Source organism: Phodopus roborovskii, unplaced genomic scaffold, assembly GCF_943737965.1.
Source record: "Phodopus roborovskii unplaced genomic scaffold, PHOROB, whole genome shotgun sequence".
Lineage (NCBI taxonomy): Eukaryota > Metazoa > Chordata > Mammalia > Rodentia > Cricetidae > Phodopus > Phodopus roborovskii.
This window is the reverse complement of record NW_026126514.1, coordinates 3835001-3858326: the sequence shown is the minus strand read 5'-3', so window position 1 is coordinate 3858326 and position 23326 is coordinate 3835001. Positions and strand designations below refer to the sequence as shown.

The 23326-nt window shown below is 39.0% G+C and overlaps 1 protein-coding gene across 12 annotated transcripts in view; it reads right to left on the bottom strand.

Annotated features, from left to right (window-relative positions):
- Npas3 (neuronal PAS domain protein 3) overlaps positions 1–23326 on the bottom strand; it is an 809049-nt gene that overhangs the window by 679253 nt on the left and 106470 nt on the right. For 8 of the 12 annotated variants that reach the window (XM_051195837.1, XM_051195838.1, XM_051195839.1 and 5 more), the window contains exon 2: positions 22585–22674. The exons of the other annotated variants lie outside the window; for them this stretch is intronic. In XM_051195837.1, coding sequence (XP_051051794.1) covers positions 22585–22674 — 90 coding nt within the window. The remainder of the gene's footprint in view (positions 1–22584; positions 22675–23326) is intronic. 12 annotated transcript variants of the gene reach the window in all.

The window sequence follows — 23326 nt, the reverse complement described above, 5'->3', positions numbered from 1 at the left end:
AAAGGAGTGACGACCCTCTTCTACAATTTTCTAACTCTTATAGTAGTGCCAGGATAGACCCTGTACTCATCACACCACACTCATTTGGAGGTTCTGTGGTAGGATAGGAGAAGAGGTGAGGAAGCTATATTTCATTAAAGGAAGTTGGAGAAAAATGACAAGAAATCATCCAAGGTCAAACATTGGAATTTATTTTAAATCAAAATGGAGGTGTGCTAGCTAAAGAGTTAGGAGGAACCTGATGTACTACACCTCATTGATTTGCCTTCTTCCTTTGCCATGGATTACATGTACAAGTCTGTGTTTTATATGTTCACTTGCCCCTTCTTTCTCTACACCTGAGATGGTTTCTCAGGGAAACGCCAACTGGTAGCAAGCATCCTAAGTTTCCTGTGGTCATTTCCAAAACAAGATCCTAAGTCCATCACAGCAATTAAGAGTAATATGACAATGAGATGTTACCACAGCAACAAATAGGATCTGTTGGGAACCTGGTTCTGGGGCAACTTCACCAGCTTCTGTGTCCCTGGCCATGCTTCTCAGACCATCCTATCTTTATGAAGACCCAGCAGACTAGGACTCTCCAAATTCTGTGGAAGATGCTCTACTTCACAGCAATGTCCCTAGCTTATAGGGACACAGAACTGAGGTGACCAGCCACACTATAACTGACATAGTCATAACCAGTAAACAAATCATAGATTGAATTGAGATGTAAAAGGAAAGTAGTTATGCCAAGCACAAAGAAACAAAACCTACCTCTCCCAAAGTCATTTATGTTAATAAAAAAAAAAAAAAGAAAGGAAGGAAGAAAGAAAATATGTAGATCACATGGAAAAGTAAATTTAAGACGTAACAAAATATAAGTCATAATCAAAACAGGAGATATTTAAAAGTTAGGAATCAGTCCCACAGATCACTCATCAGGTAAAGGCACTTACCAACAAGTCTGACAACCTGAATTCAATTCCTGGGATACACAGGGTGGAAGGAAAGCAGACTCTTTCATACATATGTCCTCTCCAAAGGCACAATATGGTACATGTACATAACCACGCACATGCACACATGCATGGGTACAAATGATCATGCGCACACACATACACATTAAATAAGTAAATGTAAAAACGATTTAAGTTAGGAATCAAAAAGAAGAAACAAAGATCATATCAACTGACTAGAACAAAGCAACAATGAAAAAGGCAACAACAAAACCATGGAATCAGTCAACACACTCATTTTAAAACATCAATAGGATAATTTTAAAATTAAGAAGTGACACCTCTGTTGAAGTTATTGTGCAAGATATAACAATCCAAAGAAAATGAAGAAGTCTGGAATTACTGCAGAGTCTTGACAAGTACAATAAGACCATTTTAGAGAGATTCGCTGAACAGTTGAGAAAGCAGAAAACAATGAAAGTAAAAATTCTGTCTGCTAAGACAGCAAGGAGAGAAATGGATGTCACAATTCTTCAGAAGTCCCTAACAACATCTAGAATACTAGATTAGAAGTAAAAATAGTTCTCCATATAATACTTTCCATAAATTAATGTTATATAAATAAGAAAAAATTTAACCTTTTAAGTCTTCAATGAGAACAATCAAAGATAGTCTATATGCACAATACAGTCAGTCAAAACCAACCTCAGTAATTGTTTAATCAAGATGTTCTATAACCCACACAGTCAACTAAATGAGGCCTCCAATGCCCATTACATTGAAGAAAAGTACACATCATTTTTAACATACGGTGGCATGTCCAATCCAGGATGAGTATCTATAGCCTTCTGGGTGTCACAGAAGAAAAAGCATAATGACCTTGCTCTGAGAGTATGGGGAGAATGTGCTTATAAAATATGCCAAGACACAATATGCTTTCCACTCCTAGGAGACTGTTGGTAAATCTTTTTTACGAGTGCACTATGAGGTGAATAATTAACACTTCCAAGTGAAAGTTGACTACCATCATAATATTTAGTCAATGAATTGTTACAGCTGAGTTTTAACTCACACAAAAGTAACTATAATACTTTCAGTCACAATAATACTTCAACATAAATCTAAAAGATAATGAATTCCGTTCAAAATGTCTTTTCACAGACCAAGGTTGGTGGGGTATTTTAATATTATTAAAAATGAAACAATATCAACATAAAATGTCTTTCACAAAAAATAGATGCTTAATATTTCAAGAGTGCAGTTTCTGTGATACAAATCTACTAGGCAGAAAGAGGACTCTGCCTAATATAAATATCTACAAGCCCTTTGGCTTAATCACAAGACTCGCCTGCTGGGCGTCTGTAAGTGGCCGGCCACTACATAGGCCAGAAGGCACACTTGCCATGCAATTGGTGATTACAGAATTCCAGGGAGTTTCACAGCATAATCAATGAACCCTTTCCCCATCTAGAAGGGTCTCTCATGATAACTGCCAGATCCATCATCATCTTTCAGACAACTGCTTTGATTTCCTCACACTGTACCTACAGCTCTCTGTGCTGTACAGTAACACCTGTTGCTCAGATGTTATCTCATATGAAGAACAATGGTTTTCCCTCAGCTCTTGTCAATCTTTTTTGCTTTCATCATCAATTTTACCACCACAGGGAGGCTAGTCACTCTCTAGAATCAAAGTGATTCACCTCTTTCCTGTTGCCCTTTTTCTTGTATATACACTATTTCTTAAGAGGCTGCAAATGATGCTCTTGCCTAAAATTATTCCAAAAATATGGAATGCCAAGAAATATTTATTTTCATGAGTTATTCTATACTTCATCTACGATACAGTTTTATTGGGGGAGCAGTATTAACTTAGAGACTATAACCTATAACTACTAACATCCTAACTTATAGAATATAATTCATTCCAAAACAGAAGCCTTCTTGAGTTGGGCTTGAGGAGTTGTTGTGGGAAAATTGTGCCATTATTCCCATGTCTGTGCATATCTTCCTTTGGACTGATCTCTCTCTCTCTCTCTCTCTCTCTCTCTCTCTCTCTCTCTCTCTCTCTCTCTCTCTCACACACACACACACACACACACACACACACACACACACCTCTCTTTGTGTTTGTTTATTTGTCCTTTGAGACAGGATTTCTCTACATAGCCTAACTGTCCTGGACCTCACTGTGTAGACCAGGCTGGGCTGCCTCTGCCACGTACTTCTCTCTTAACAAAGCACTGAGTGGTCTGTTAGCAGTTTACCCCCACTTCATTGAGCTAAGTTCATACTCATCTCTTAACAATGGGATAAGTTTATCCTTCTTTTAATTGCCACAAAATATAGACATTCAACTGTACTCTGCTAATGTCCAGATACAAGAGTAAGAAGTTAAATCCGCCTTGTGGTTTCCAGTGAATGTACACTGTGTCCTCAAAGTGAACTTTGAGAGAAAATCCCCTATTTAGAATTTTATGCCTATGCATAATTGGACATGCATATGTTTAAAATCATTTTGGGAAGAGATACACACAGTAGAGAAATGGTTGTATAACTCAATCTGTCAAAATCAAAATAGAGAAGCACCCAAAGTATGCTTCTAGTAACCAAAACACTCCTTCTCTTTAACCCCATTAAAGAAATCTCCAGACAATAATTGGAGATTGAGCAATTCCTCACTCTTGTGGCTTTCTGTCAGTTTTATTTTCACTAACATTTCTTTGCAGTCCATGTGGCTTTATTTCATTCCTGAATAAGATGCCAAGAATCTAGAGACACCTTGTCTAACCATCACAAACCAATGATGCAAACACACTGAAGATCTCACACTTTGGGACTTAAATTTTACTAAAGCTTCTAGTGTCTGAGAAAATTTCTGTCTTATAGTGACTGAACCATATAATGCCCAGACATACTTGCTCATTTGGAAGCATTCTTGGCACAGCATTCATTCCTGCATTACTAATGGTTGAGACAACAAAGAAACAGATCTCCAGTTCTAAGAACTTTCAGTGGTCTTCTAGGAAAAAGGAGGATGTGGACTCCATGCCTAACTAAACTGTTGTGGGCAGAGATCAGAAAGACTGACCATCAGCCTTCCCCTCAGCTCCTAGGGTCCTGCTGTATCTTCCCACACCAGCGAGCCCACAGGGCTTTCTGCTCAGGGATACACTGAGGAGGAAATTTCCATGTCCTTCATACCTTGTAGAGGACACTAACTTTCAGATAATGTGAGTTTTTTTTAAATTACTAGTAGAGAGAGGTATGCTTTTAAAAGCATATATAGCATAAAGTTTGCTTAGTGCACCCTGACTCCCTTTGTCCTATATGGGGTCTTCTAAGAGTAAAAAGAACTGCATGACATTACCTCCAATCTGAAGAACCATCTATAAATGAAACCTCTACTCTAACTGCCCACCCAAACCTACAAATTCTTATTCAGGGGCACCTTCAGAATAAGCTCTCAATTTCAAGTTTCTTCAGGTTGACATGGCCAATAGAATGTCAGCACTACCATTAGTTCTCAAAGGCTCAGGGGTCTTCTGTGGAAGAGTAGAGACTCCATACACAACTGTCTTGTTTGAAGCCCAGTACAAAGTCCTATGTAATCCCATTTTAATCCAAACAGGTTTTGCTTGATTTCTAGACTTGACAACATAGTATATGAGGGATGCCAAAGTCACCACACTTTGCTGAAACAAGAGGCAAAAGGAAGGAATTGCACTAAAAAATGGACAAGGTCTGAAAATCTTTTATATCAATTTTCCAAAAACAAACAAAAAAATCTTTAGAAAATTTAAAAGACAAGGTGAATGTCCTTTAAAGTCAGTCTGACTTTTCCAATCCCATATATATGTGCTGTCCACCTGCCAGGCCTCCTCCTTTACCACTAGACCTTCTGTGGCAAACAGATCAAACGCTCTCATAAATGTCATTAGTTAAGGAACACAAATGAGAACCCACTTTCAATGTTTTGATTAGCTCCTGTCTCAGCTCTCATTGGGGAAGTCAGGCAGCACCGGTCTCTGAATGCCAACTGTGCTGATAACACAATTCTCCTCTTCATGGATGCTTTAACAGTGCTGATTTCTCACTGGGCATGACCAATCACCGGGGACAATTGATCTTTTAATAAATCTTTAAAGAGAAATCATTGCAAGTTTGGTTGTCCAGGAAAAAGTCCTATAAATCAGTCTATGGTAACAACGTTAGTTTGCCCTCCAGAGTATTCCATTTTGCTCACACCAAAATAAACCAAAATACACAAGTGTTCCCCGAGGACTGACACAAAGTGGTTCAATACAAACTGATTCATGCACACTCAGAACGGTGAAGAAGTGGTTCCCCTTATGAGACTGGACAACAAGTACCGAGTATCCTGGTAAATGAGGAGAGTGGATCTATCAGGCCACTAACCCTGGACAGTGGCAATCTTTGGACACAAAAGAGTTAAAAATGATTGGACCCTAGCACCTGAATCTTCAGTACACAGATGTGAGTCCAGAAGTGTCTAATGGTGGTTCTTTGTCACTTAGGGAAGAGTGTCTACCTACACATGTCAACCTTTTTACAGAAGCCAAAAGCACTTCCATGGGGAATGCAAGGCAGCCACAGCCATGCAAAACCGCAAACAAACCCTGGGGCTGGAGCAGTGGTGCCTGTTTACAGCAGGCAGCCTCACATGCAAGTAACGTTCTTCAGAATAAGCTGGGGAAAGTTGGCCTCCTTTCCTCTCTTAAACTGGGTAGATGGTTCGACTCCCCAGTCCTGACTGACCACTTTGTGACTGTATTTACAAATTCTGAAAGGAGGTATGATTTCTCCAAGGACTTCAGTCCCTTTGGTGTCAATGCTTTAATGTCTGGGTCTATCCAACAGGTAGAATGGAGACATGCTCATGGCACAGTCCCCTCTTCCTGTGTTCACAGTATACTCCGGTTCATTAGCAATGTACAATATTGATAAAGAAGACCAGTGGGAACTAATTTAATTTCCAAATGGAACTTATTAATAGCCTGCAAGAATTGTCTGGGAGAGAAATACTAGGACAGAGAAAACACGTGAGGAAGAAGGGAACATTCCCTTGTTATACAGGAACCAATGTAAGAAGGAGACTGAACTGCAGCTGGGCCAGGGTTGTAGCTGTGTGGCAAGAGAGCATTCCCAGCATGCTCAAGGCCCTGGCTTTGATTCTCACTCAAAGAGCAGTTGAACAGTTTCCTGCTGGGCTCCCTGCTTGTACTTTTGCCCAGGGATTAGCAGCTCACATTAGAGGGTAACCAGGAGATGCCCAGTTTCACCTCCAGGTTTTTGCTCATCTCATGTGGCGTTCTCATCATGAACATTTGGCCAAAGCACCAAAGTTTTGGGTGTACTCAAAACTCGCTTTCTTCCAAGAAGTTTCTTCAGCTTCTTCTGATCCCATCTTCCTCTGCCCTGAGGTGTCCTCACCCTGAGAACACTCACTGTAACATTTGTTCCCTATCTGCTGGTTATTTTTCAACCATCTCATATACTGGGTGGGGTCTTGCTTCATTCTTATAATGGTAACATTAAGATAGAACTATGCTCTGGAAGTTCTATGTCATGGGAGTCAGGTCCCCTAGAACTGGAATTACAGTTGTGCGCTGTCATGTGGGTGCTAGGAATTGAACTCAAGACCCTCTGGAAGATTAGTTGGTGCTCTTAACCACTGAGCTTTCTTTCCAGCCCCCATTCTGTCACTTCCTAAGCTATATCTACTTTTACTGCTTAGGGAAATGTAAGTTCCATGTGGTAGTTGGTTAGTTAGGGCATTGAAACTCACATTACCAAATGATCCTAAGTCAGTTACAGTGCAGGTACCTTTCCAAGAAGAATAAAGTAGCCAACTCAAACCCAGGACCCTCCAAGTTTAGAATGAATGGGAGAATTGGGGCTTCTTCCATTTTATTCCTATGCTCAAAGCCAAAGGTACGTCCATATTATTAAATAAGGGTTAATCTGTCCATTCTGGAGACTGACACAGGGGGCAGCTGACATACCCCTAAACACCCAGAGTTCCAGGCACAGGGACAGAGAACAACAGGTAATCTCAACGAAGAGTCTGGAAGTGAAAACAAATTATCTATTTCACACAAACCGAAGCCAAAAGAGGCAAAAAAAAAAAAAAATGTTAATGCAATGTTTCAGCAAAGCAGCCCTGGTTCCTTTTAAAACACTCTTCACGGTGCTAGAAACTGTGATTAAATCGGGTCCTGAAAAGTGCTAAGCAGAGGAGAAGTGTTAATTAGTAAATTAGTAAGGATACCATTTTTAGAGCGAAAAGGCTTTCTTTTACACTTTTAAACATTTACAAAACACGGTTTCTCGTTAAGGTGCAATTTGGAATATTTATAGAAATTTGATTTATGTTTTCTTCTAAATAATTCATATCACTTTTCATCCAGGGAGTTCAGAATATATTTCTCCCCACACACCACCCCAAGTTTAAAAGCAAAATGTGGAACAATATGAAATGAGATGTACATTACAAAGCAAACATGAATCCAGAAAGAGGAAGGGCATCGCTGGGCACAATGACATGAGACAGAGTACTGAGGTCCTGCTGACTTCTCGCAGTCTACCGACTATCCTACATTGCACACTCACGCATCTCAACTTTGCTCTTTGGCATCCTCACAGGCAGGACTTTCTGGCCACTTCCCACCCCTGTGCATGTCTGTCACTGGTCCAGGGGCATCTTGTCTGAACCTCACAGTAACATAAACAGGCCGTTACCTGACTAATCCACTGCCATATTCCTCATGCCTCATGGCGTCTCATACCTAGTAGGTACTTGAAATGATTATTACATGAATACATATTATACTGCCTCTTATGCTAGACACCTAAAAGTCCTGGATATTTTTCATAAAACCTTGGTAGAACTAAAAATCACTCCAAAAATAGCTCCTGTGAGTTATAGATATTTAAAAGAATATTCTATCATATATATTCAGTTGGAAATGCATTCTTGTAAGTAACACATTGCTTTGGATTAATCAGATAAAGATGAAAGTCAAGAATTTTGCCAACAGTGTTTCTGGCATTACTCAGTTATGCCTTTCAGCTTAGCATATTGTATATGAAGGATATCTTGTTAAAACAACTGTTGAAGACAAGTCATGTCATATCAGCTACACTCAGTACCCTATGGGAACGCTAATGGCCCAAAGTCTATGCTAATATACTCTTCCTGCTCTTCAGCTAAGCTACAACAAAATGGGTTTTTCAGTGGCATGAAAGCCATAGAAATGCCACATTTTCTATATGGGTTCAAGAAAGGAGAAGCAGTGCTCTTTAAGGATTATGTACAATCAATTTACAAAGGTAACAACTGTTTAGAAAAACACTATGAAATAACCTGGTAAATAATTCCAATCTCCACCTATCAAGTCCTAGGTAGCCTTGGTTCCTGTTCTTAGGATTACTAAATCGGCAACTATGGGAAGATAAAAAATTACTTGTTTCCAACATGGTCTCCCACACTAACCTCCCATCTTCCCAAGTCGCCTGTACCCTTTCCCCTTGAGGTATAAGCTGTATCTTTTATTAACTTCTGAGCATTATAAAATTGTCCCATAACAAAAAATAACCATACCTTGGTTTTCCATTTTGTTTAGGCTTTTTTTGTTGTTTGTTTTGTTTCATGATTGAAAAGGGTAATGGAAATATAAGCTATAAGAAATTTGAAGCCGCTTCCTTCCTGGTGTTTCAGTTATAGTGATGATTATAAAATATATGTTATTTACAAACATTGTAAATAACTTTCATTGGTCAAATATATTAAATCTTGACAGTGACTGTCATAGAAATAAGTACCCCTTTTAAACAGATTAATTAAATCCTTAATGAAATTCCATCTCTGACTGAAACAATTAATAAAATACCTATGTATCCAGGTCTTCTGATACCAGAGCATCTTAAAATATGCAAAATATATGTCTGTGAACTTGAAAATACTTTGTTAAGGACCTACTAAATTCTTAAGTTAACTGTAGCATTTATTCACCACCACCTCCCTTAACTAACTTCACACAAGTTAAATTAAAGTCTAAATAAGCACACACACACCTTTTTCACCAGCAAGCTGCCTGACATTTAGTGAAATTGATATCATCTTTTAAATATTTTTCAATTAAAAAAGTGGCTACCAAATGCATTCCTTTGCCTAGAAGTTGATTGCCAGTTGATCCACATACATCATGGCAAGCCATGAAGGAGGACTGGGTATTGATAACAATTTAGTGGCATCAGTTTTATGAGCTGATACTTGAGATGAGGAAGGCATGTGGGGACATTCCTTAGAAACAAAACTCACAAGGAACTTTATAGTAATAGATATGAAATGGGAAACTGAAATGCCAACTACCAAAGGAATGGACGTGTTTTGAAATGACATAATCAAAAGTACTAAATCTGATAATAATAGAGTTATTCCTTCAGGACGTGCACACTCGTGTTCTTTGACTGAAAATGTAGAACACCACAAAGATCTCCATTGTCTAGATAACTTTTAAGAAATAGAACAGTAAATATCATAAATATGAGCCCCAGTCACAAATATAGTTTTGCCACAATTCCTACAAAAAAAAAAATGGGTTATCCCCAGTGCCCCAATAATCAAAGTACTCATGGTGTAAAAGATAAAATCAGCTTCCTATGTAATGGAATGTCTCTCAAGTGGGGCTTATATTTTGAAGAAGAAAATAAGATGCAATGCTTTAATTACAAGTTCTAAGGAAATGATTAAAGTGAGATTTGTTTCCTTCACCTAGGTGGAAGAAATGAGAAAAGGAGAGTGAAACCTAAAGCTCATAACACCATTACAGAAGCATTTTATGATATACACTCTCTGCAATGCGATGGTTCTCGAGTAATGTATACTAACCGCGCACGTTCATTCCAACATTAGCAGACCCTGATACAGAGCTTTTATACTCAGCCAACGTTGAAAGACAGTGTTTTCCTGCACAGGCAGCAACTTATCTCAAAGACGAACTGAAGGTCGTCCACTTGATAATCACCAGCTTCCACCTTTCCTGTCACATTAATGTGTATTTGTTTCTTACATGTAAGAGAAATTAAATGTTTATCGTGTCTTTCAATGATTAGTCTGTCTGTAGAACCATTTTAGCTGCCCAGCAATGTACCCTGAGTTATTTCTGGTGCTCTTTCAATACATTTAAGATTTGTTTCCTGAAGAATCTTGCTGAAGAGATTGTCAACCTGTTAAACACAGCCACCACACAGGACCTGGAAGAGCGGCTCACAAGCTTTCCAGTGAGTAAATCATTTTCATGATATGCAATGATCCTTCTACCCAACCCTGTGTTCACACAGAAGCCCATCAGTAAGTCTTGACATAGTCCATCCTTGCAGACAGAAATTTAATAGTCACTTAGCTTTGAAATTATCATCTGGCCTTTCAGCTGTCCTCCTTATACATTCCAAACACAAGAAACTAGAATAGCCCATGTATTCCATTTTTCGTTGTCACCATCATGTTGGTGTACTGAAAAAGCATTCAAAGGTTAAGTCCAAATTCCTTACTTCCTCATCAAGGTTGCATCAACCTTGCATCACAGTCAAACCTAAATAGAAGCTGTCTTTTCTAGTCTCCATTTATCATGCACAAATATGGCTCATTCATTCCCATCCTTCAAGGTCAGCTTCAAGCCTTACCTTCTTTCAGAATACTTCCTAATTTCCCCACAATGACAGATTTGTCTTTCTAGACATGTAGAAAATCGTGAGAATCAGGCCAATCTTAAGATACTCCCCTTGTCCTGTTTTGTCTCAAAATAATTTGTCACCCCTCTGTCCCAATTACGTTACTTTTTCAGATCATTGTGTGTTCACATATTGTGTATCATCATCATGCTATAGAAAGCCATGTATCCTGTCCTCCACCAAACACTGAGAACCTAGAGCAATACCCAGTGTTCAATGGGTATTTACTAAATAATCACTGATCAGTAACTGTTGTGTCATTTTTCCCAGTTGCCTTGCAGCTTGAGACCTGAGCTACCTACAGTTTCCCTAGAGATAAGTATAATCTTCATAAGTGAATATTCATGTCTGAAATGAGACAACAAAATGGCAACAATCAGCCCCATTTTACCCAAAAAGCATTACTATACAATTCAGTGACTAAAAAGAGATGTTAAAAACAAGTAATGGTGTTACCATTATTTAATTCTTACCAAACTCATTTTTTTTCCTGTTAGAGTATAAGAGCTATTTTGTTTAAATTGTAGAAATTGGAGAGCTTTAACTCTTAATTCATAACAACTTCTACAATAATTAAAATACAGATCACAAATAAGTCTACCCAAAAGAAAATTGATGACAAAGTGCTTGTTCGACAGAAAGAAAAGAAACTGAATTCATTACATATACTGTCTAGAGAACTAGGTCTCTGCTACCTCCCAGGCCCTATGAACATACCTTTGCACACTTGCAAATCCATCCTGACCCACAGCATCCTCTGCTAGCACAGTACCAAACATAGATTTGTTCCAAATGATGCTCATGATTATCAGTGTGGTAAAACACCATTCAAGGTTAGGATGAGTCTACCCAACATGAATCCATGTTCACTTGGAACTGAATCAAAATTGAATCCTGCATCCCCCAGGGAAAGAAAATGAGTATAACACTACAGCAGAGCATGGCTCCCTAGGCAACACAGGCCATTGGGGTATTTCCAATGCAAGGAGAATTTCATCTTTGGCAGTTAACATGTTTACCTAGATTTTGAAATAGAATACAATATTTATTCTGTTCTTTACTGGAGGTTGAACCTAGGGATGCACACTTGCTAGGAAACCCCTCTCTGTGTGAACTGTGGGACAAGCTTTATACAGTGACTCTGAACACTGTGCTTTGCAGTTAACTTGTATTGAGATAAAGAGGTAGAGGTTTTCTAACTACTCCAGAAAGTTATAAATGAAAAATATTAACTCTTGGCGCTGCCCATTAAAAGAAAAATTGAAGCATTTTTAAAGGATCCAAAATAGAACACAGACTTCATACATTTGATAGAAACGTGTATTTACAGCCTCAGTTAGTATAACTACTTTGTAATTTTGGTTTTATGCAAATAATTTTATAATGAAATAATTTTAAAATTATATATACTTTGACTAAGTTATGTAGGTCTAACACTTAAATCACACATAAAATTAAGACATCATTCAACAAACTATAAAGAGATTTTGTACCTTTATGGTTAATTTGTGCTAAACAACAACTTTGGCATTTATCCACCTAATTAAATAAACTAAAAATCACTACAATTATACATTGAAAGAGTCATAAAATCCCTATCCTTATCCATTATTTTAAAATGTATAAAAAAAGGTGAATTTCCACTATTGGTTGTTTTATCTTAATTGTTACACATCATTTTCTGTTTCTATAGCTCATCATAATTTAAAGTTGCAACTAAAAATTTTATTCTGAAAAGCTTGGCTTATGAAAATATTTTATAATGGTCCTTTGGACTGGTGACTAGAATCTAATAAACATGCTCACAATTTCTTTTTTTGTCTTATGACCTTTTAAGTGTAGGTCTAGAAAGGCTTTCTATTCAACACTCCCTATGGCTTTTTATCAAGTTTTATTCTTATTATTTTATGGATACTCAAGATATTAATTACTAATGGTGATGATCACATTGTCCCTAATTATAATAAACCATTAATTCAACCAACAGTTGGGTCAGAATCATTTAACAGAAGGCAACTATGGGCCACTCTTCTGGGTACATGTATCATGTAAGTAAGTTATACTAATTGGTTACAAAGAAGAAAGATAGGAAAATATAGAGAGGTTGAAATTACTTATTCAAACACACACTAAAACCAAAAGTCCGCTCTCTGATGCCATAACTATATTACATATTAGAGAAAGATATTTGAGCCTGGGTAAAAAGATTGCATCCATACTTTTACAGACTTCACAATTTTATCATAAATCTGCTTTAATATATGTATACCTATATACCACCAAGTACATTTTGCTCATACTTTATAAGTGCTTTCCTACTAAATATGTTGCCTTCATGTTATACAAAAACAAACAAACAAACAAACAAACAAAAAACCAAACAAAAAAAGAATCCCAAGCCTCAGGTTTCCCCCTGGCCTGTTGCTGTACCTAGTCAAATAGCACATGTAACCCCAGGTATTAGAAAAAATATAACCACAACTTTTTAACTCAGCATGATAGTCTGACCCTCACACCACTTACTATGTCCATGAGTGATGGAGTTGTTCATACTTTACGCTACCTTCAAATAAAGATCTACATAGTTAATCCATCAGCATCTTTGTTCTATATTTACCTGCTACTCATTGACAGCCATGGCCTGCATGCAGTCATGTAGGATGTATGAAATGGGTCCAGGAATACTGAGCTCAGACAGAATTTGAGTGCCTCCCTCAAGTGACAGGTGTAAGGAAAGCAGAATTCACTGCTCTTCAAAACCCTCTGGTGCTAAAAGCCTGCCCAAGTTCCAGAGCAGGAATGCATAGGTCTTCCTAGATTGGGAGCCAAATAAGTTACTGGTGATAAGAGGGATAAAAACAACAACAACCATGTTCAAATAAAAGGGAAAAAAAAGGACAAGAAGAAGAAAGATATTATGTATTAAAGTATAAACATGGAGAGAAAAATAGTAATTTCCTGTGTTGGGGCAAAAAAATAGTATTCCTTCTCTGATGTGATCTCATTGCTTTTATGTACTAGGAAAGTCATATCTCACCTGAAAATTATTTTTCTCATTTTAATACACATTCAACATTTTAAGCTAAACATAAGAAAACACTAATATTTTTTATGTATTAGATATTTAAATGTTCTTTGCCAGTCTGTCAGTCAAATGCAGCCAGAAATACAGCTGACCAGCCTCCATTACCATCACCAAAAGGAAGCAGGTAACAAGACTGATTACAATGCAATCTGTTATTTTTCTACTATGGACAAGAAGCAGGATTTACCATAGGAGTCTCCTGTGGAATATTTCTCTCTCTCTCTCTCTCTCTCTCTCTCTCTTTCTCTCTCTCTCTCTCTCTCTCTCTCTCTCCTTCTCTTCCTCCCTCCCTCACCCCACCCCGTCTGTATGGGGGGAGGGGGTGGGGGGATGTGGTTCTGTGTGTATGTGAGAGAAGAGAGAGAGAGACTACTGATCAATTTACTAACTGAATTTTCCAAGAGCTCAAGAAAACCTGTCCACTCATCATCATCACTGGATACCATTCCAACACTCTGCTTACAAAAGTGTAGGGAAACTACCACTAAAAACTACCATGTCCACCAACATGGATTCCAAATTGAAAATACCTGGAAGTTTCTCCAGGGGATGAAAATCTGAGCTGCTGCAGCTGTCCCCCATGTTAACCATCAGGAATTCCCTGGGAGAGCACTCTACTTCTCCAGAGCAAGCAGCCCGTTACTGCTCTAAATGCTTTCTTCACTAGGACATCCAAATGTCCCCAACACACACATGACAGGAAGCACCGTGCCCCAAGGAGCCATGCTAACTCAATTCTGCCCTTAAAAATTGTTCTCTTAATGGAGTTGAGAGAGGAAGTAAAGAGAGGAATCATCAAAAAAGGTTGTTTGTGTGCATTCCAGGTTCAAGGCAGGGAGGCACTGGGTAATGGTTCACCAGAAGCATCTGTAACAGGTAATCTCCAGAGGAATGATTCTGTAATGAGTGATTACATCAGTGGGAATGGTCAAGTAAAGCAGCAACAATTGCTGACTAGGGAAGCAGGCCTCTCCTCATTGGCAACATGTGCTGGTAAGCCGAAAGACCTGGGCCTAGGTAACTTTTGCAACTATGCTAAGAGAGGGAGACAGAAAAGTAGTTCTTTCAATGTTGCAGAGAGGGTCCATTTGGTGGCATAATCCTCAAGCACCCAAAGAATTCTCCCTGCCATGACACCTCACAGACAACTCAGATTTACCCATGGAAAATCACCAAAGCAACCTTCTTCACTTGACAGTCTGAGCCCAAGTCCTTAGCACTCAGCCCTCTCCTTGCTCTGAGAACTAGAAGTAAGCATCTCAATGTACAATATGCAAAATTCTCTTTTTCAGTTATCTAGAGAATAGTGATGTAGAGCTGGCAGATGAGAGAACAGGTTCATACAGGAGCCAGAACCTCTCTACTAATTCAACAGCTGCTCCTCCTGCACATGTGTAAAAGGATGCTTATTCCTTTAACCTGCCACACCCTCCTGAGCATCATGCCCAGCCTCTTCCTTGCAGGATTTCCATATTGCAATACTATCTCTAGATAAAGATAATATTGAGCTGGTAAAGAAAGACATAGTCTTGCTGATATAAATCTCACTAATTAGTTTATCTCCGGTTCTTGCAAGAGGAATTTAAAGTCACCCCCCCAAAAAAAAACAACAAAAAACCCAAGTGATAAAAGTCCAAGACATACACACAAGCTACACCAGAAAATGCAGAAAGGAAATCTTTGCTGAAGACAGTTTCCATGTAGAAGTTCACTGTATAGCCTCTAGCTTCCCTTGCAGACTTGGCTCCAGAAACTTCCCAGCTAACCCATTTGTGGATCCATGCACAAGAACATACCAACAAACCCCAGTAAATGCCTACAAAGAGGACATGCAGATAAATGCAATGATGCTAAATACAGCAAGGGCAAATTCCAGCTTGTTAGCATTTCTTCTCTTACCTGCTACAGGACTAAAATACATTGCATCCCTATTTATAAAGAACCATTCCAACAGAAAAAAAAAAATACAGAGAAAAAAGAAACATTCTCTAGATGACCATAGGACTAGAATCAAGCCAGATCCATTTCAACCACCTGCAGTAAGGACTAAATGCTGCCACGTGTATTTGTGATCACAAAATGAGTCACTCCTGATCACAGAATGAACACAACTCTCTTCACTCTGATACATGAATTAAGTCCAAAGAGTCAATAAAAGATATGCCTACAACACAGAAATGGCTGCTAATCTATGAACACAGTCATAGCTTAAGCATGACTACAAATTCCCAGGTATTGTTAAAGTCTGGGCATAGCCAAACTGATACAGCTGCCTGTATCTGAAAGCACCTATTGGTGACATTAAGAGTCAACTGGGTCTATAAGAGGTTCACTCCAATCCATTCCTCCCTTCATGCTGTGACCTATACTTTTTGTTCTCAAGTTTGTAGGGTTCCACATCCTACAGGTGTCCCTAACAAACTATTTTTTTTAATATAAGTAGTCAGCTCTCTTGTAATGAAAATATACACTCCAGTGAAGGCAAATAAGATACCTTCATTCTAAATCTTACTGCTGCACCTCCCATTTTTTATTCTCTGATATTCAAACACCTTATATTATAAATAGTCCAGACAGAAAGGTACTGCATGGTACTCTTCAAGAAAAAGAAGCAGTTGATTCGGGAGAGGTTCTGAACTGATTTCATACTGGGAGAATTCTCCATGCTGTTTGCAAGTCAAAACCACACAAATGCACAGTCTTCCTTTGAAAGCATGGTAACAAGCGCCACAGCCCAAAGGAGATAAAGCTGGGAACCCCTTTTCTGCCTCTTTCCAACCTATATCGTGTGTAATTCCCCACGTCGTGACGCACTTCTGCCCCTGCGGGACCTCCAGGTCCCACAAAGTGACTGTCCTTCAACCTGATGTCCATGCTCTCTTCTTGGCCAGCCTCATCTATTTCTACACTTCCTCTACTCTCCAGTGCTTGCTTTGTGAAATTTGTAATGTGCTATACCTGAAATGCCTGCCTTTCAACCCCACTCACCACCATAGGCACCTCTCCCCAAGCTGAGAGCCTTGAGGCACTCTCTCTACAAAGGTCAGGGTCTAACGTGCAAGCTCTGAACAACATTCATTCTTTGCTAGGTTCTGCTTCGAACACAACTGGCATATGTTATTCTAATATGAGGGGAAAGGATCATATAATAGCAATCAATCAATCAATCAATCAATCAAGCTAAAGTATTTGCTACCCCTTCAGCACAAGTGACCAAGTCCCCCCAGCAGCTGCCGGATGCGGCACATACACTTTGTACTTCTTCCCTGGGCTGGCACATGACAGTGAGTAGCACCCAGACACAACATGGCCATATCACTGTGGGTCTTTTCTTCTCTTCATGGACCCTGTCAATTTCTCCCCATTTCCAGACACAATACTTCTAGGTCGAGATCAGGCATAACACTATCCTGGTTAGAACACCCACATTGTAGGTTTGCTGTTTTGGAGAAGAAAAATTAACTCCTTTAGATGTGTTCATTGTGAAATACAGAATCCTGGTCCTGGGTAGGTCACTTGGCCAGTAAAGGAATTTATTACCCAAGCCTGGAGACCAACCACGTGGTGAGAGGAGAAAACTATGCTCTGACCTCTTTAAGTGCATGCACCATGGCATAGGCACCCCCCCCCTCCCAAAACACACACTAACTAGGTAAAATGTAGCTTTTTTTCTTTCTTTTTCTTTTCTTTCTGTCTTTTTTTTTTTTTTTTTTTTTTTTTTTTATGAGATAGGGTTTCTTTGTGTAGCTCTTTGGATCAGACTAGCATGGAACTCACAGAAATCCATCTGCCTCTGCCTCCCACCTCCCAGGTGCTGGGTTTAAAGGCTTGCACCACCAGTACCCAGCTGAATGCAATTGTTTTTAATGAAGAGTTCTGAGGATGGCCATATTAACACTGGGTCTGCAGAGTGCAGAGAGTAACTACCCCCAGAGAAGACGATCTTTTGAAGCCCTAAGCAGGTTTACAAATGGAATGGATTTCATAAAAGAGGGAGAGGGGACACAATAGAAAGTTAGAAAACAAACCTTCCATTCTGCCAATAACCCCTTTGCTCTAGGCAGCAGAACCTTAAGGCAAATGCCAACACAGTCTCAATCAGGGTTACTCACTGTTAGCTTCACTTCTCAAGTGAGGTCCCCTGAATGAGACCTTTTCATTTAACAGGGCCTGCTGAAATGTACCACAGGCCTTCAGGCAATTTTGGTGATAGATGGCAGTCCCTTCAGACTCGGGTTTTTCTAAGGGCTGGGAGATGGCTATTCATGAACACAGTCTATATGATAACCTGCTTTATATAGCACAGGGCCCATCTCTAAGGTGAATAGCAACTTAACCTCTGGAGCTCATATGGCTCATTTCAACTTAGTTAATCTACTTCTACTACTAATACTTTTTTCAGTACTGAAGATCAGGTCAGGGGTTTGCACATACTAGGTAACCAATCTGCCATTGAACCACCCCTACACACACACACACACACACACACACACACACACACACACACACACACACACACACAAACACACACACTTTGGAGTGTGCGTCTGTGTATATATGTGTACTGGATGTGTGTGCACATGTGTATGAGAGTGCACAAACACAAATATACATATTCATAAGGAGACCTGAGGTAGGCAACTGATATTTTCCTCTATTGTTCTCTACCTTGTTTTGGAAGACATGGCTTCTCCCTTGACTTAGAGATCACTGGTTGGCTAGACCAGCCAGTGAGTTGCAAGGATCCATCTGTCTTCACCTCTCACAACCCCAGCGTGAGGTTACACACAAGCCATCACAGCACACCCTGCTCTTTACATAGGTGCTGGACAGGCTCTCATATATGAGTTGCAGATACATCATTGACTGAACTACCTCCTCATCTCCACCTTTCCATTTTCTGTAACAGGATCAAGCTGTATAGCTCAAGCTCACCTACAATGCATGATCTTCCTGACTTAGTTTCCCTAGTGACAGAAGTGCAAGTGTGCACCGCCATGCCTGGCTCAAATAATCTTGATGCCTATAGGCTTATTACTACAATGCCATCTCCTGTGAATGTATGTTTCATAGTCAAACATTTTCCTGTTCTCATTTAAAAATAAAACTTGGCCCTGTGTGATGGGTCAGCAGGTGGAAGCGCTTGTCACTGTCCTGGTGACCTGAATTTGCCCTTGAGACTCACATGATATAAAATGAGATACAGCTGCCATAACAGTCATCCTCTAACTATCACATGTGTGCTGTGGTATGTTGCCCCAACACATGAAATAAATTTAATATAATATAAATTTTTATACTTCTTTTTCAATTTTTATTTTAATTTAATTTTTTAAAATTTATTGACTGTTTAAAAATTTGTACAATATATTTCATCATGTTCTTTCTCTCCAAAATCTGCCCAGATAAAAAAATAAAGAAAATCCATTTTCTGATTTTCTATATTGCTTTTATTTTTATACTTTAAAGATGGAAAAACTCCATAATTATCTTAATTTTGAAAGAACACTGACTGACACATCTCAATCAAATCCAGTAATTCATAAATGAGTTTGCTAAAATTAAGTTATACTGTTGTAATCCATTAAAGCAGCTAAAATGGCATTTTCAATAACAAATAGAACTGAAGAAGCAGTTAATCACTGGATTTGTGTCTATATTTGCTTAATATTTTAATATTATTGAAATAGTCTAGCCATTTGAAATATCCCCAGTAAAATCTAGATGCAATAGATGTCTGCCATCATTACAAAAGCACAGATTAACACTGGAAGGATTCTGAGTAATACCATGCTAGTAAAGTCCGAGCAACATTTTCCAGTTTGTGTGGTGCAAATACTTTCTCCAGTTCAACCTGTTTCATATCAGGTCATCCATCACATGGAAAGAGGTGGATGCATGTGGACCCATAGAATTGGTTGCTGCATACCCTCAAATGTGATAGACAGCTGGGGCATCCTCTTCCTGCCTGAGGCCTTTTCAAGCTACTGTACCCTGGACATATAATGACACAGGCCCATACCTTCTATTTACATTTATTTACCTGGTTCTGTATAATAGTATTTCTCATTCTTTTGGGGGATTTGAAATGCAATAGGAAAAGCATTTTCCCTTGTGACCCACTCAGCATATACATACATGTGCAGCTGACTCAACACAAACAGAGGATAGGACCAATACAGAAGCTTGAACAAATAAACACTTGCTAACTTACAACACATGAAACCCATGCCTCCGATTTGAGTTTTAACCCAGAGTTCAAAAACCAATTTTAGTAGCACAGACAACAAGTTCACTGAAGACAGGATCACATGTCATTTGCCTGAGCTGTTACAAAGCCTGGCAGTGATTATGAAGATCCAAGGAAGCAAAGGAATTTTCCCAGATATCCAAGAACGACAGTTGCTAAATGATGCCTCGAAGCAAGTAGATAATTCATGCCATCAAAGCAGGACGGTTAACACTTGACACTTCAAGCTAGACAGTCATCCAAGATAGCTACTCCTACACCAGAACTGACAATGGGTTCTTTAAAATCATGTCTTTCCTCACCACTAAGAAATTTAGCTCATTGCTCATCAAGGCTTTTTGTCCTTGTTTTCCTAGGAAGCAGATTTGAGTGATCACTATTTCTCTATTCCTGATAACTTCCCTAACTGCACTAACAGATGCCATGGTTCCTATGAAACATCTAAAGAGCAGAGCTATGTAAATACTGTTAGTAAATAGGTAGAATAGACATACTCTCTGTAACATACAATGATGCCAGCTTCCTAAGAGCCAGGGATGCTAAAGAGGTGACGTAAACACTCCAGAAAATAAGACCTAATCCAGTCACTTTCCCCATCAGCATGCTCCCATGCTGCAGGGTCTCTACAGGTACTGTTGGATGCACACTGCAGTCACCAGACAATGCAGTTAAGCATCCTCACTAACACCCACCCCCTCCATTAATCATCTCAGTGACAGAGCTCCGGTTGAACATCATGGGGATTTCCTCCCCTTCTTCATCATTTATTTGCCAATATTTCCTTGTTATGAATATCCCCCAAGTGACTATCCCCAGCCATCACAGCTGTGCTGCCTACTGCATCTACCTAGACTGCAAATAACATTGACTCTTAAAACTACAACAACAACAACCACACAATCCCCTGAGATTCCTATAGTTAAGGAGAGGCCTTACTATAAACTAAATCACTCATGGCCCATGGTGCTCCTGCTAACTGACCAGCTTCAGCCTTTAAGCAGATGGTAATTTCAGACAAGTGGGGCTTGCTTAATTACAATGAACAATAGCTGACTGCTGGTAGCCATTATTTGAAGGGTCAACAATCAATTGCTGCTTTAGTATGTCCTTGAAGGACCACTTCCTATACAACAAAAGGCTTCTGCAAAGTATCCACATACCACAAGATAATTACACATCACCAACAAATTACAGAAACCTAGCCATTAGTAACCACCAAAAGGAAAAAAAAAAGACTCCAAAATTTTGGGGAAAAAATAATATTTCATTGTGGTTCAGGTGACAAAAAGAACAAGCTGTCACTCAATAAATAAACCCAGAGATGAACCCTGGCAAATATGCATCCATTCAGTCATTAAAAACACTGTTTGAAGCCACAAAGGCAGGGGACACTCTGGGCTTCTTCTAGGACCCACTCCATGTCAGTTCCCGGCCTTGCCAGCAAACAGCATTTCCCAATTGTCTTAAAAATGGACACCATGAAAGGAAGATGCTCTGCCGTCAGGTAGGGAGATGGGTGAGAGCAGAGTCACCAGTTCATACTCAGAAAGAATTTTTAGGGAACTAGCTTTGCTCCATTTCCAAAAATGACATTCTACTCCAAAAAAATTACAAAGACAAAATCACACCACCATGTATTTGCAAAGCATATCAGGACTAATGTCTTCCGAGCAATCATGTTAACATTACATTTTCTATGGGGAAATCTGATGTTAATCTCTCTTCAACCAATATTCCATAATTGTCTTGAAAAGCATATATTTTTACTCTTTTTCAGGGAACTCCAACTGGACTTTTTTGGGGAGGGGGGTGTAAGCAAAACACAACTTCTTAGCAAGAGTCACAGAAATCAAACTCTGATGTATTAAGATGACACTCCCTCCCCAGCGCAACATGTTGACTTCAGCAATAGCAACAATACCTCATTGCCCAAAGTGTGAATGCTATTAAGTAATGGACAGAGCAAAAGGCAGCAAAGACAGAGGACTCAGCTTCAATTTAACTGTCCTGTAAGGTACATAGTAATTAGCTGCAAAGCTCTGAAATCTTAGCTAGCATGTTAAGTCTGCTACATGACAGTATAATTTGACTTCTTAAAGGATTATGCAAATTACAACTCATCATTCCATTACAGGATTGAAAAAAAGTGACAGCTAATTTATACATAACACACCTTTCAAATCCCTAAGATGCGTAGCACCTGTGCGATGTATTTTGCCGAGATTTTCTTGCACATAAGTACTTGTTTATTGCAATATAAAAAGGTTTACCTAAGAGCGTTAATACAACTACTTTTTTTAAAAAATAACCTTTTAGACCACAATTTCAAAATAATAGATTTTTTTTTTCCTTTTTCACCTCTTGATTTCAGAGGAAAATTTTTTGTTTTCATTTTTGTTCTGTTTGATTTGGCTTCCCCCACCCCCACCCCACCAAATCAATTCAATAAAAAAAAAAATAAGGTTTCAACACAAATATATTATTTGAATAGCTGGCAACCACAAGCACTGATGCACGAGCCAGAAGGCAGACTCACAAAGATTTCAACATACTTCTGGTAGGTAGATTCACAGTAGATTCCGTCATATCTGTAGATTTTCCTACATTCTGATTGGTTGGGCAGAGGATGCTGCGCAGTTATTCTGTAGAGGCATCAAAAACAGATAGACATGACTAGAGATTCTCTACAGTTAGGCGGAATGCAGGGTAACAAGTGGGCTGAGATGGAACCATTTTGCTCTTTACCCTTGGGCTCTACTCACAACCTTAATGTGCACCTCCCACTTCGCCGCAGAGAACTGCAGTCAGAGACAAGCAAGTATTCCAGTTCTTCGTGGGAACACTTTTAATCTCAGGGTCATAAAAGCAGAAGAAAAGCATGACTTGGGTCTAACGCTAAACTCACTCTACATTCCCTATGATTATATTCTAAAGGAAATGTTAAAAAAAAATGTCATTAGTGTTTTCGTTACAGAATTGTCATTAATCCAATCATGCATTACGAGAGGAGGCAACTGTAAATTAGCTATAAAACTATAGTTGGGTTAATATGTTTTTCTACTTTATTCAATTTATATGGTGTTTGTACACTACTGGCTTCTAAAGGGATGTAATACAGCTTACAGAACTGAACCCAATTAGGGATGAAAACACAAGTGAGGCCATTGGGAGCGAGGGTTAGACTTTAACAGGCACCTGAGATGAGCTGATTACAGCGGCTCCAGGCTTCTTGGCAGTTAAGGCAAAAGGGCGGGGGAGCTTACACAGTTTTTCTTTGTATCACTTAAGCACATA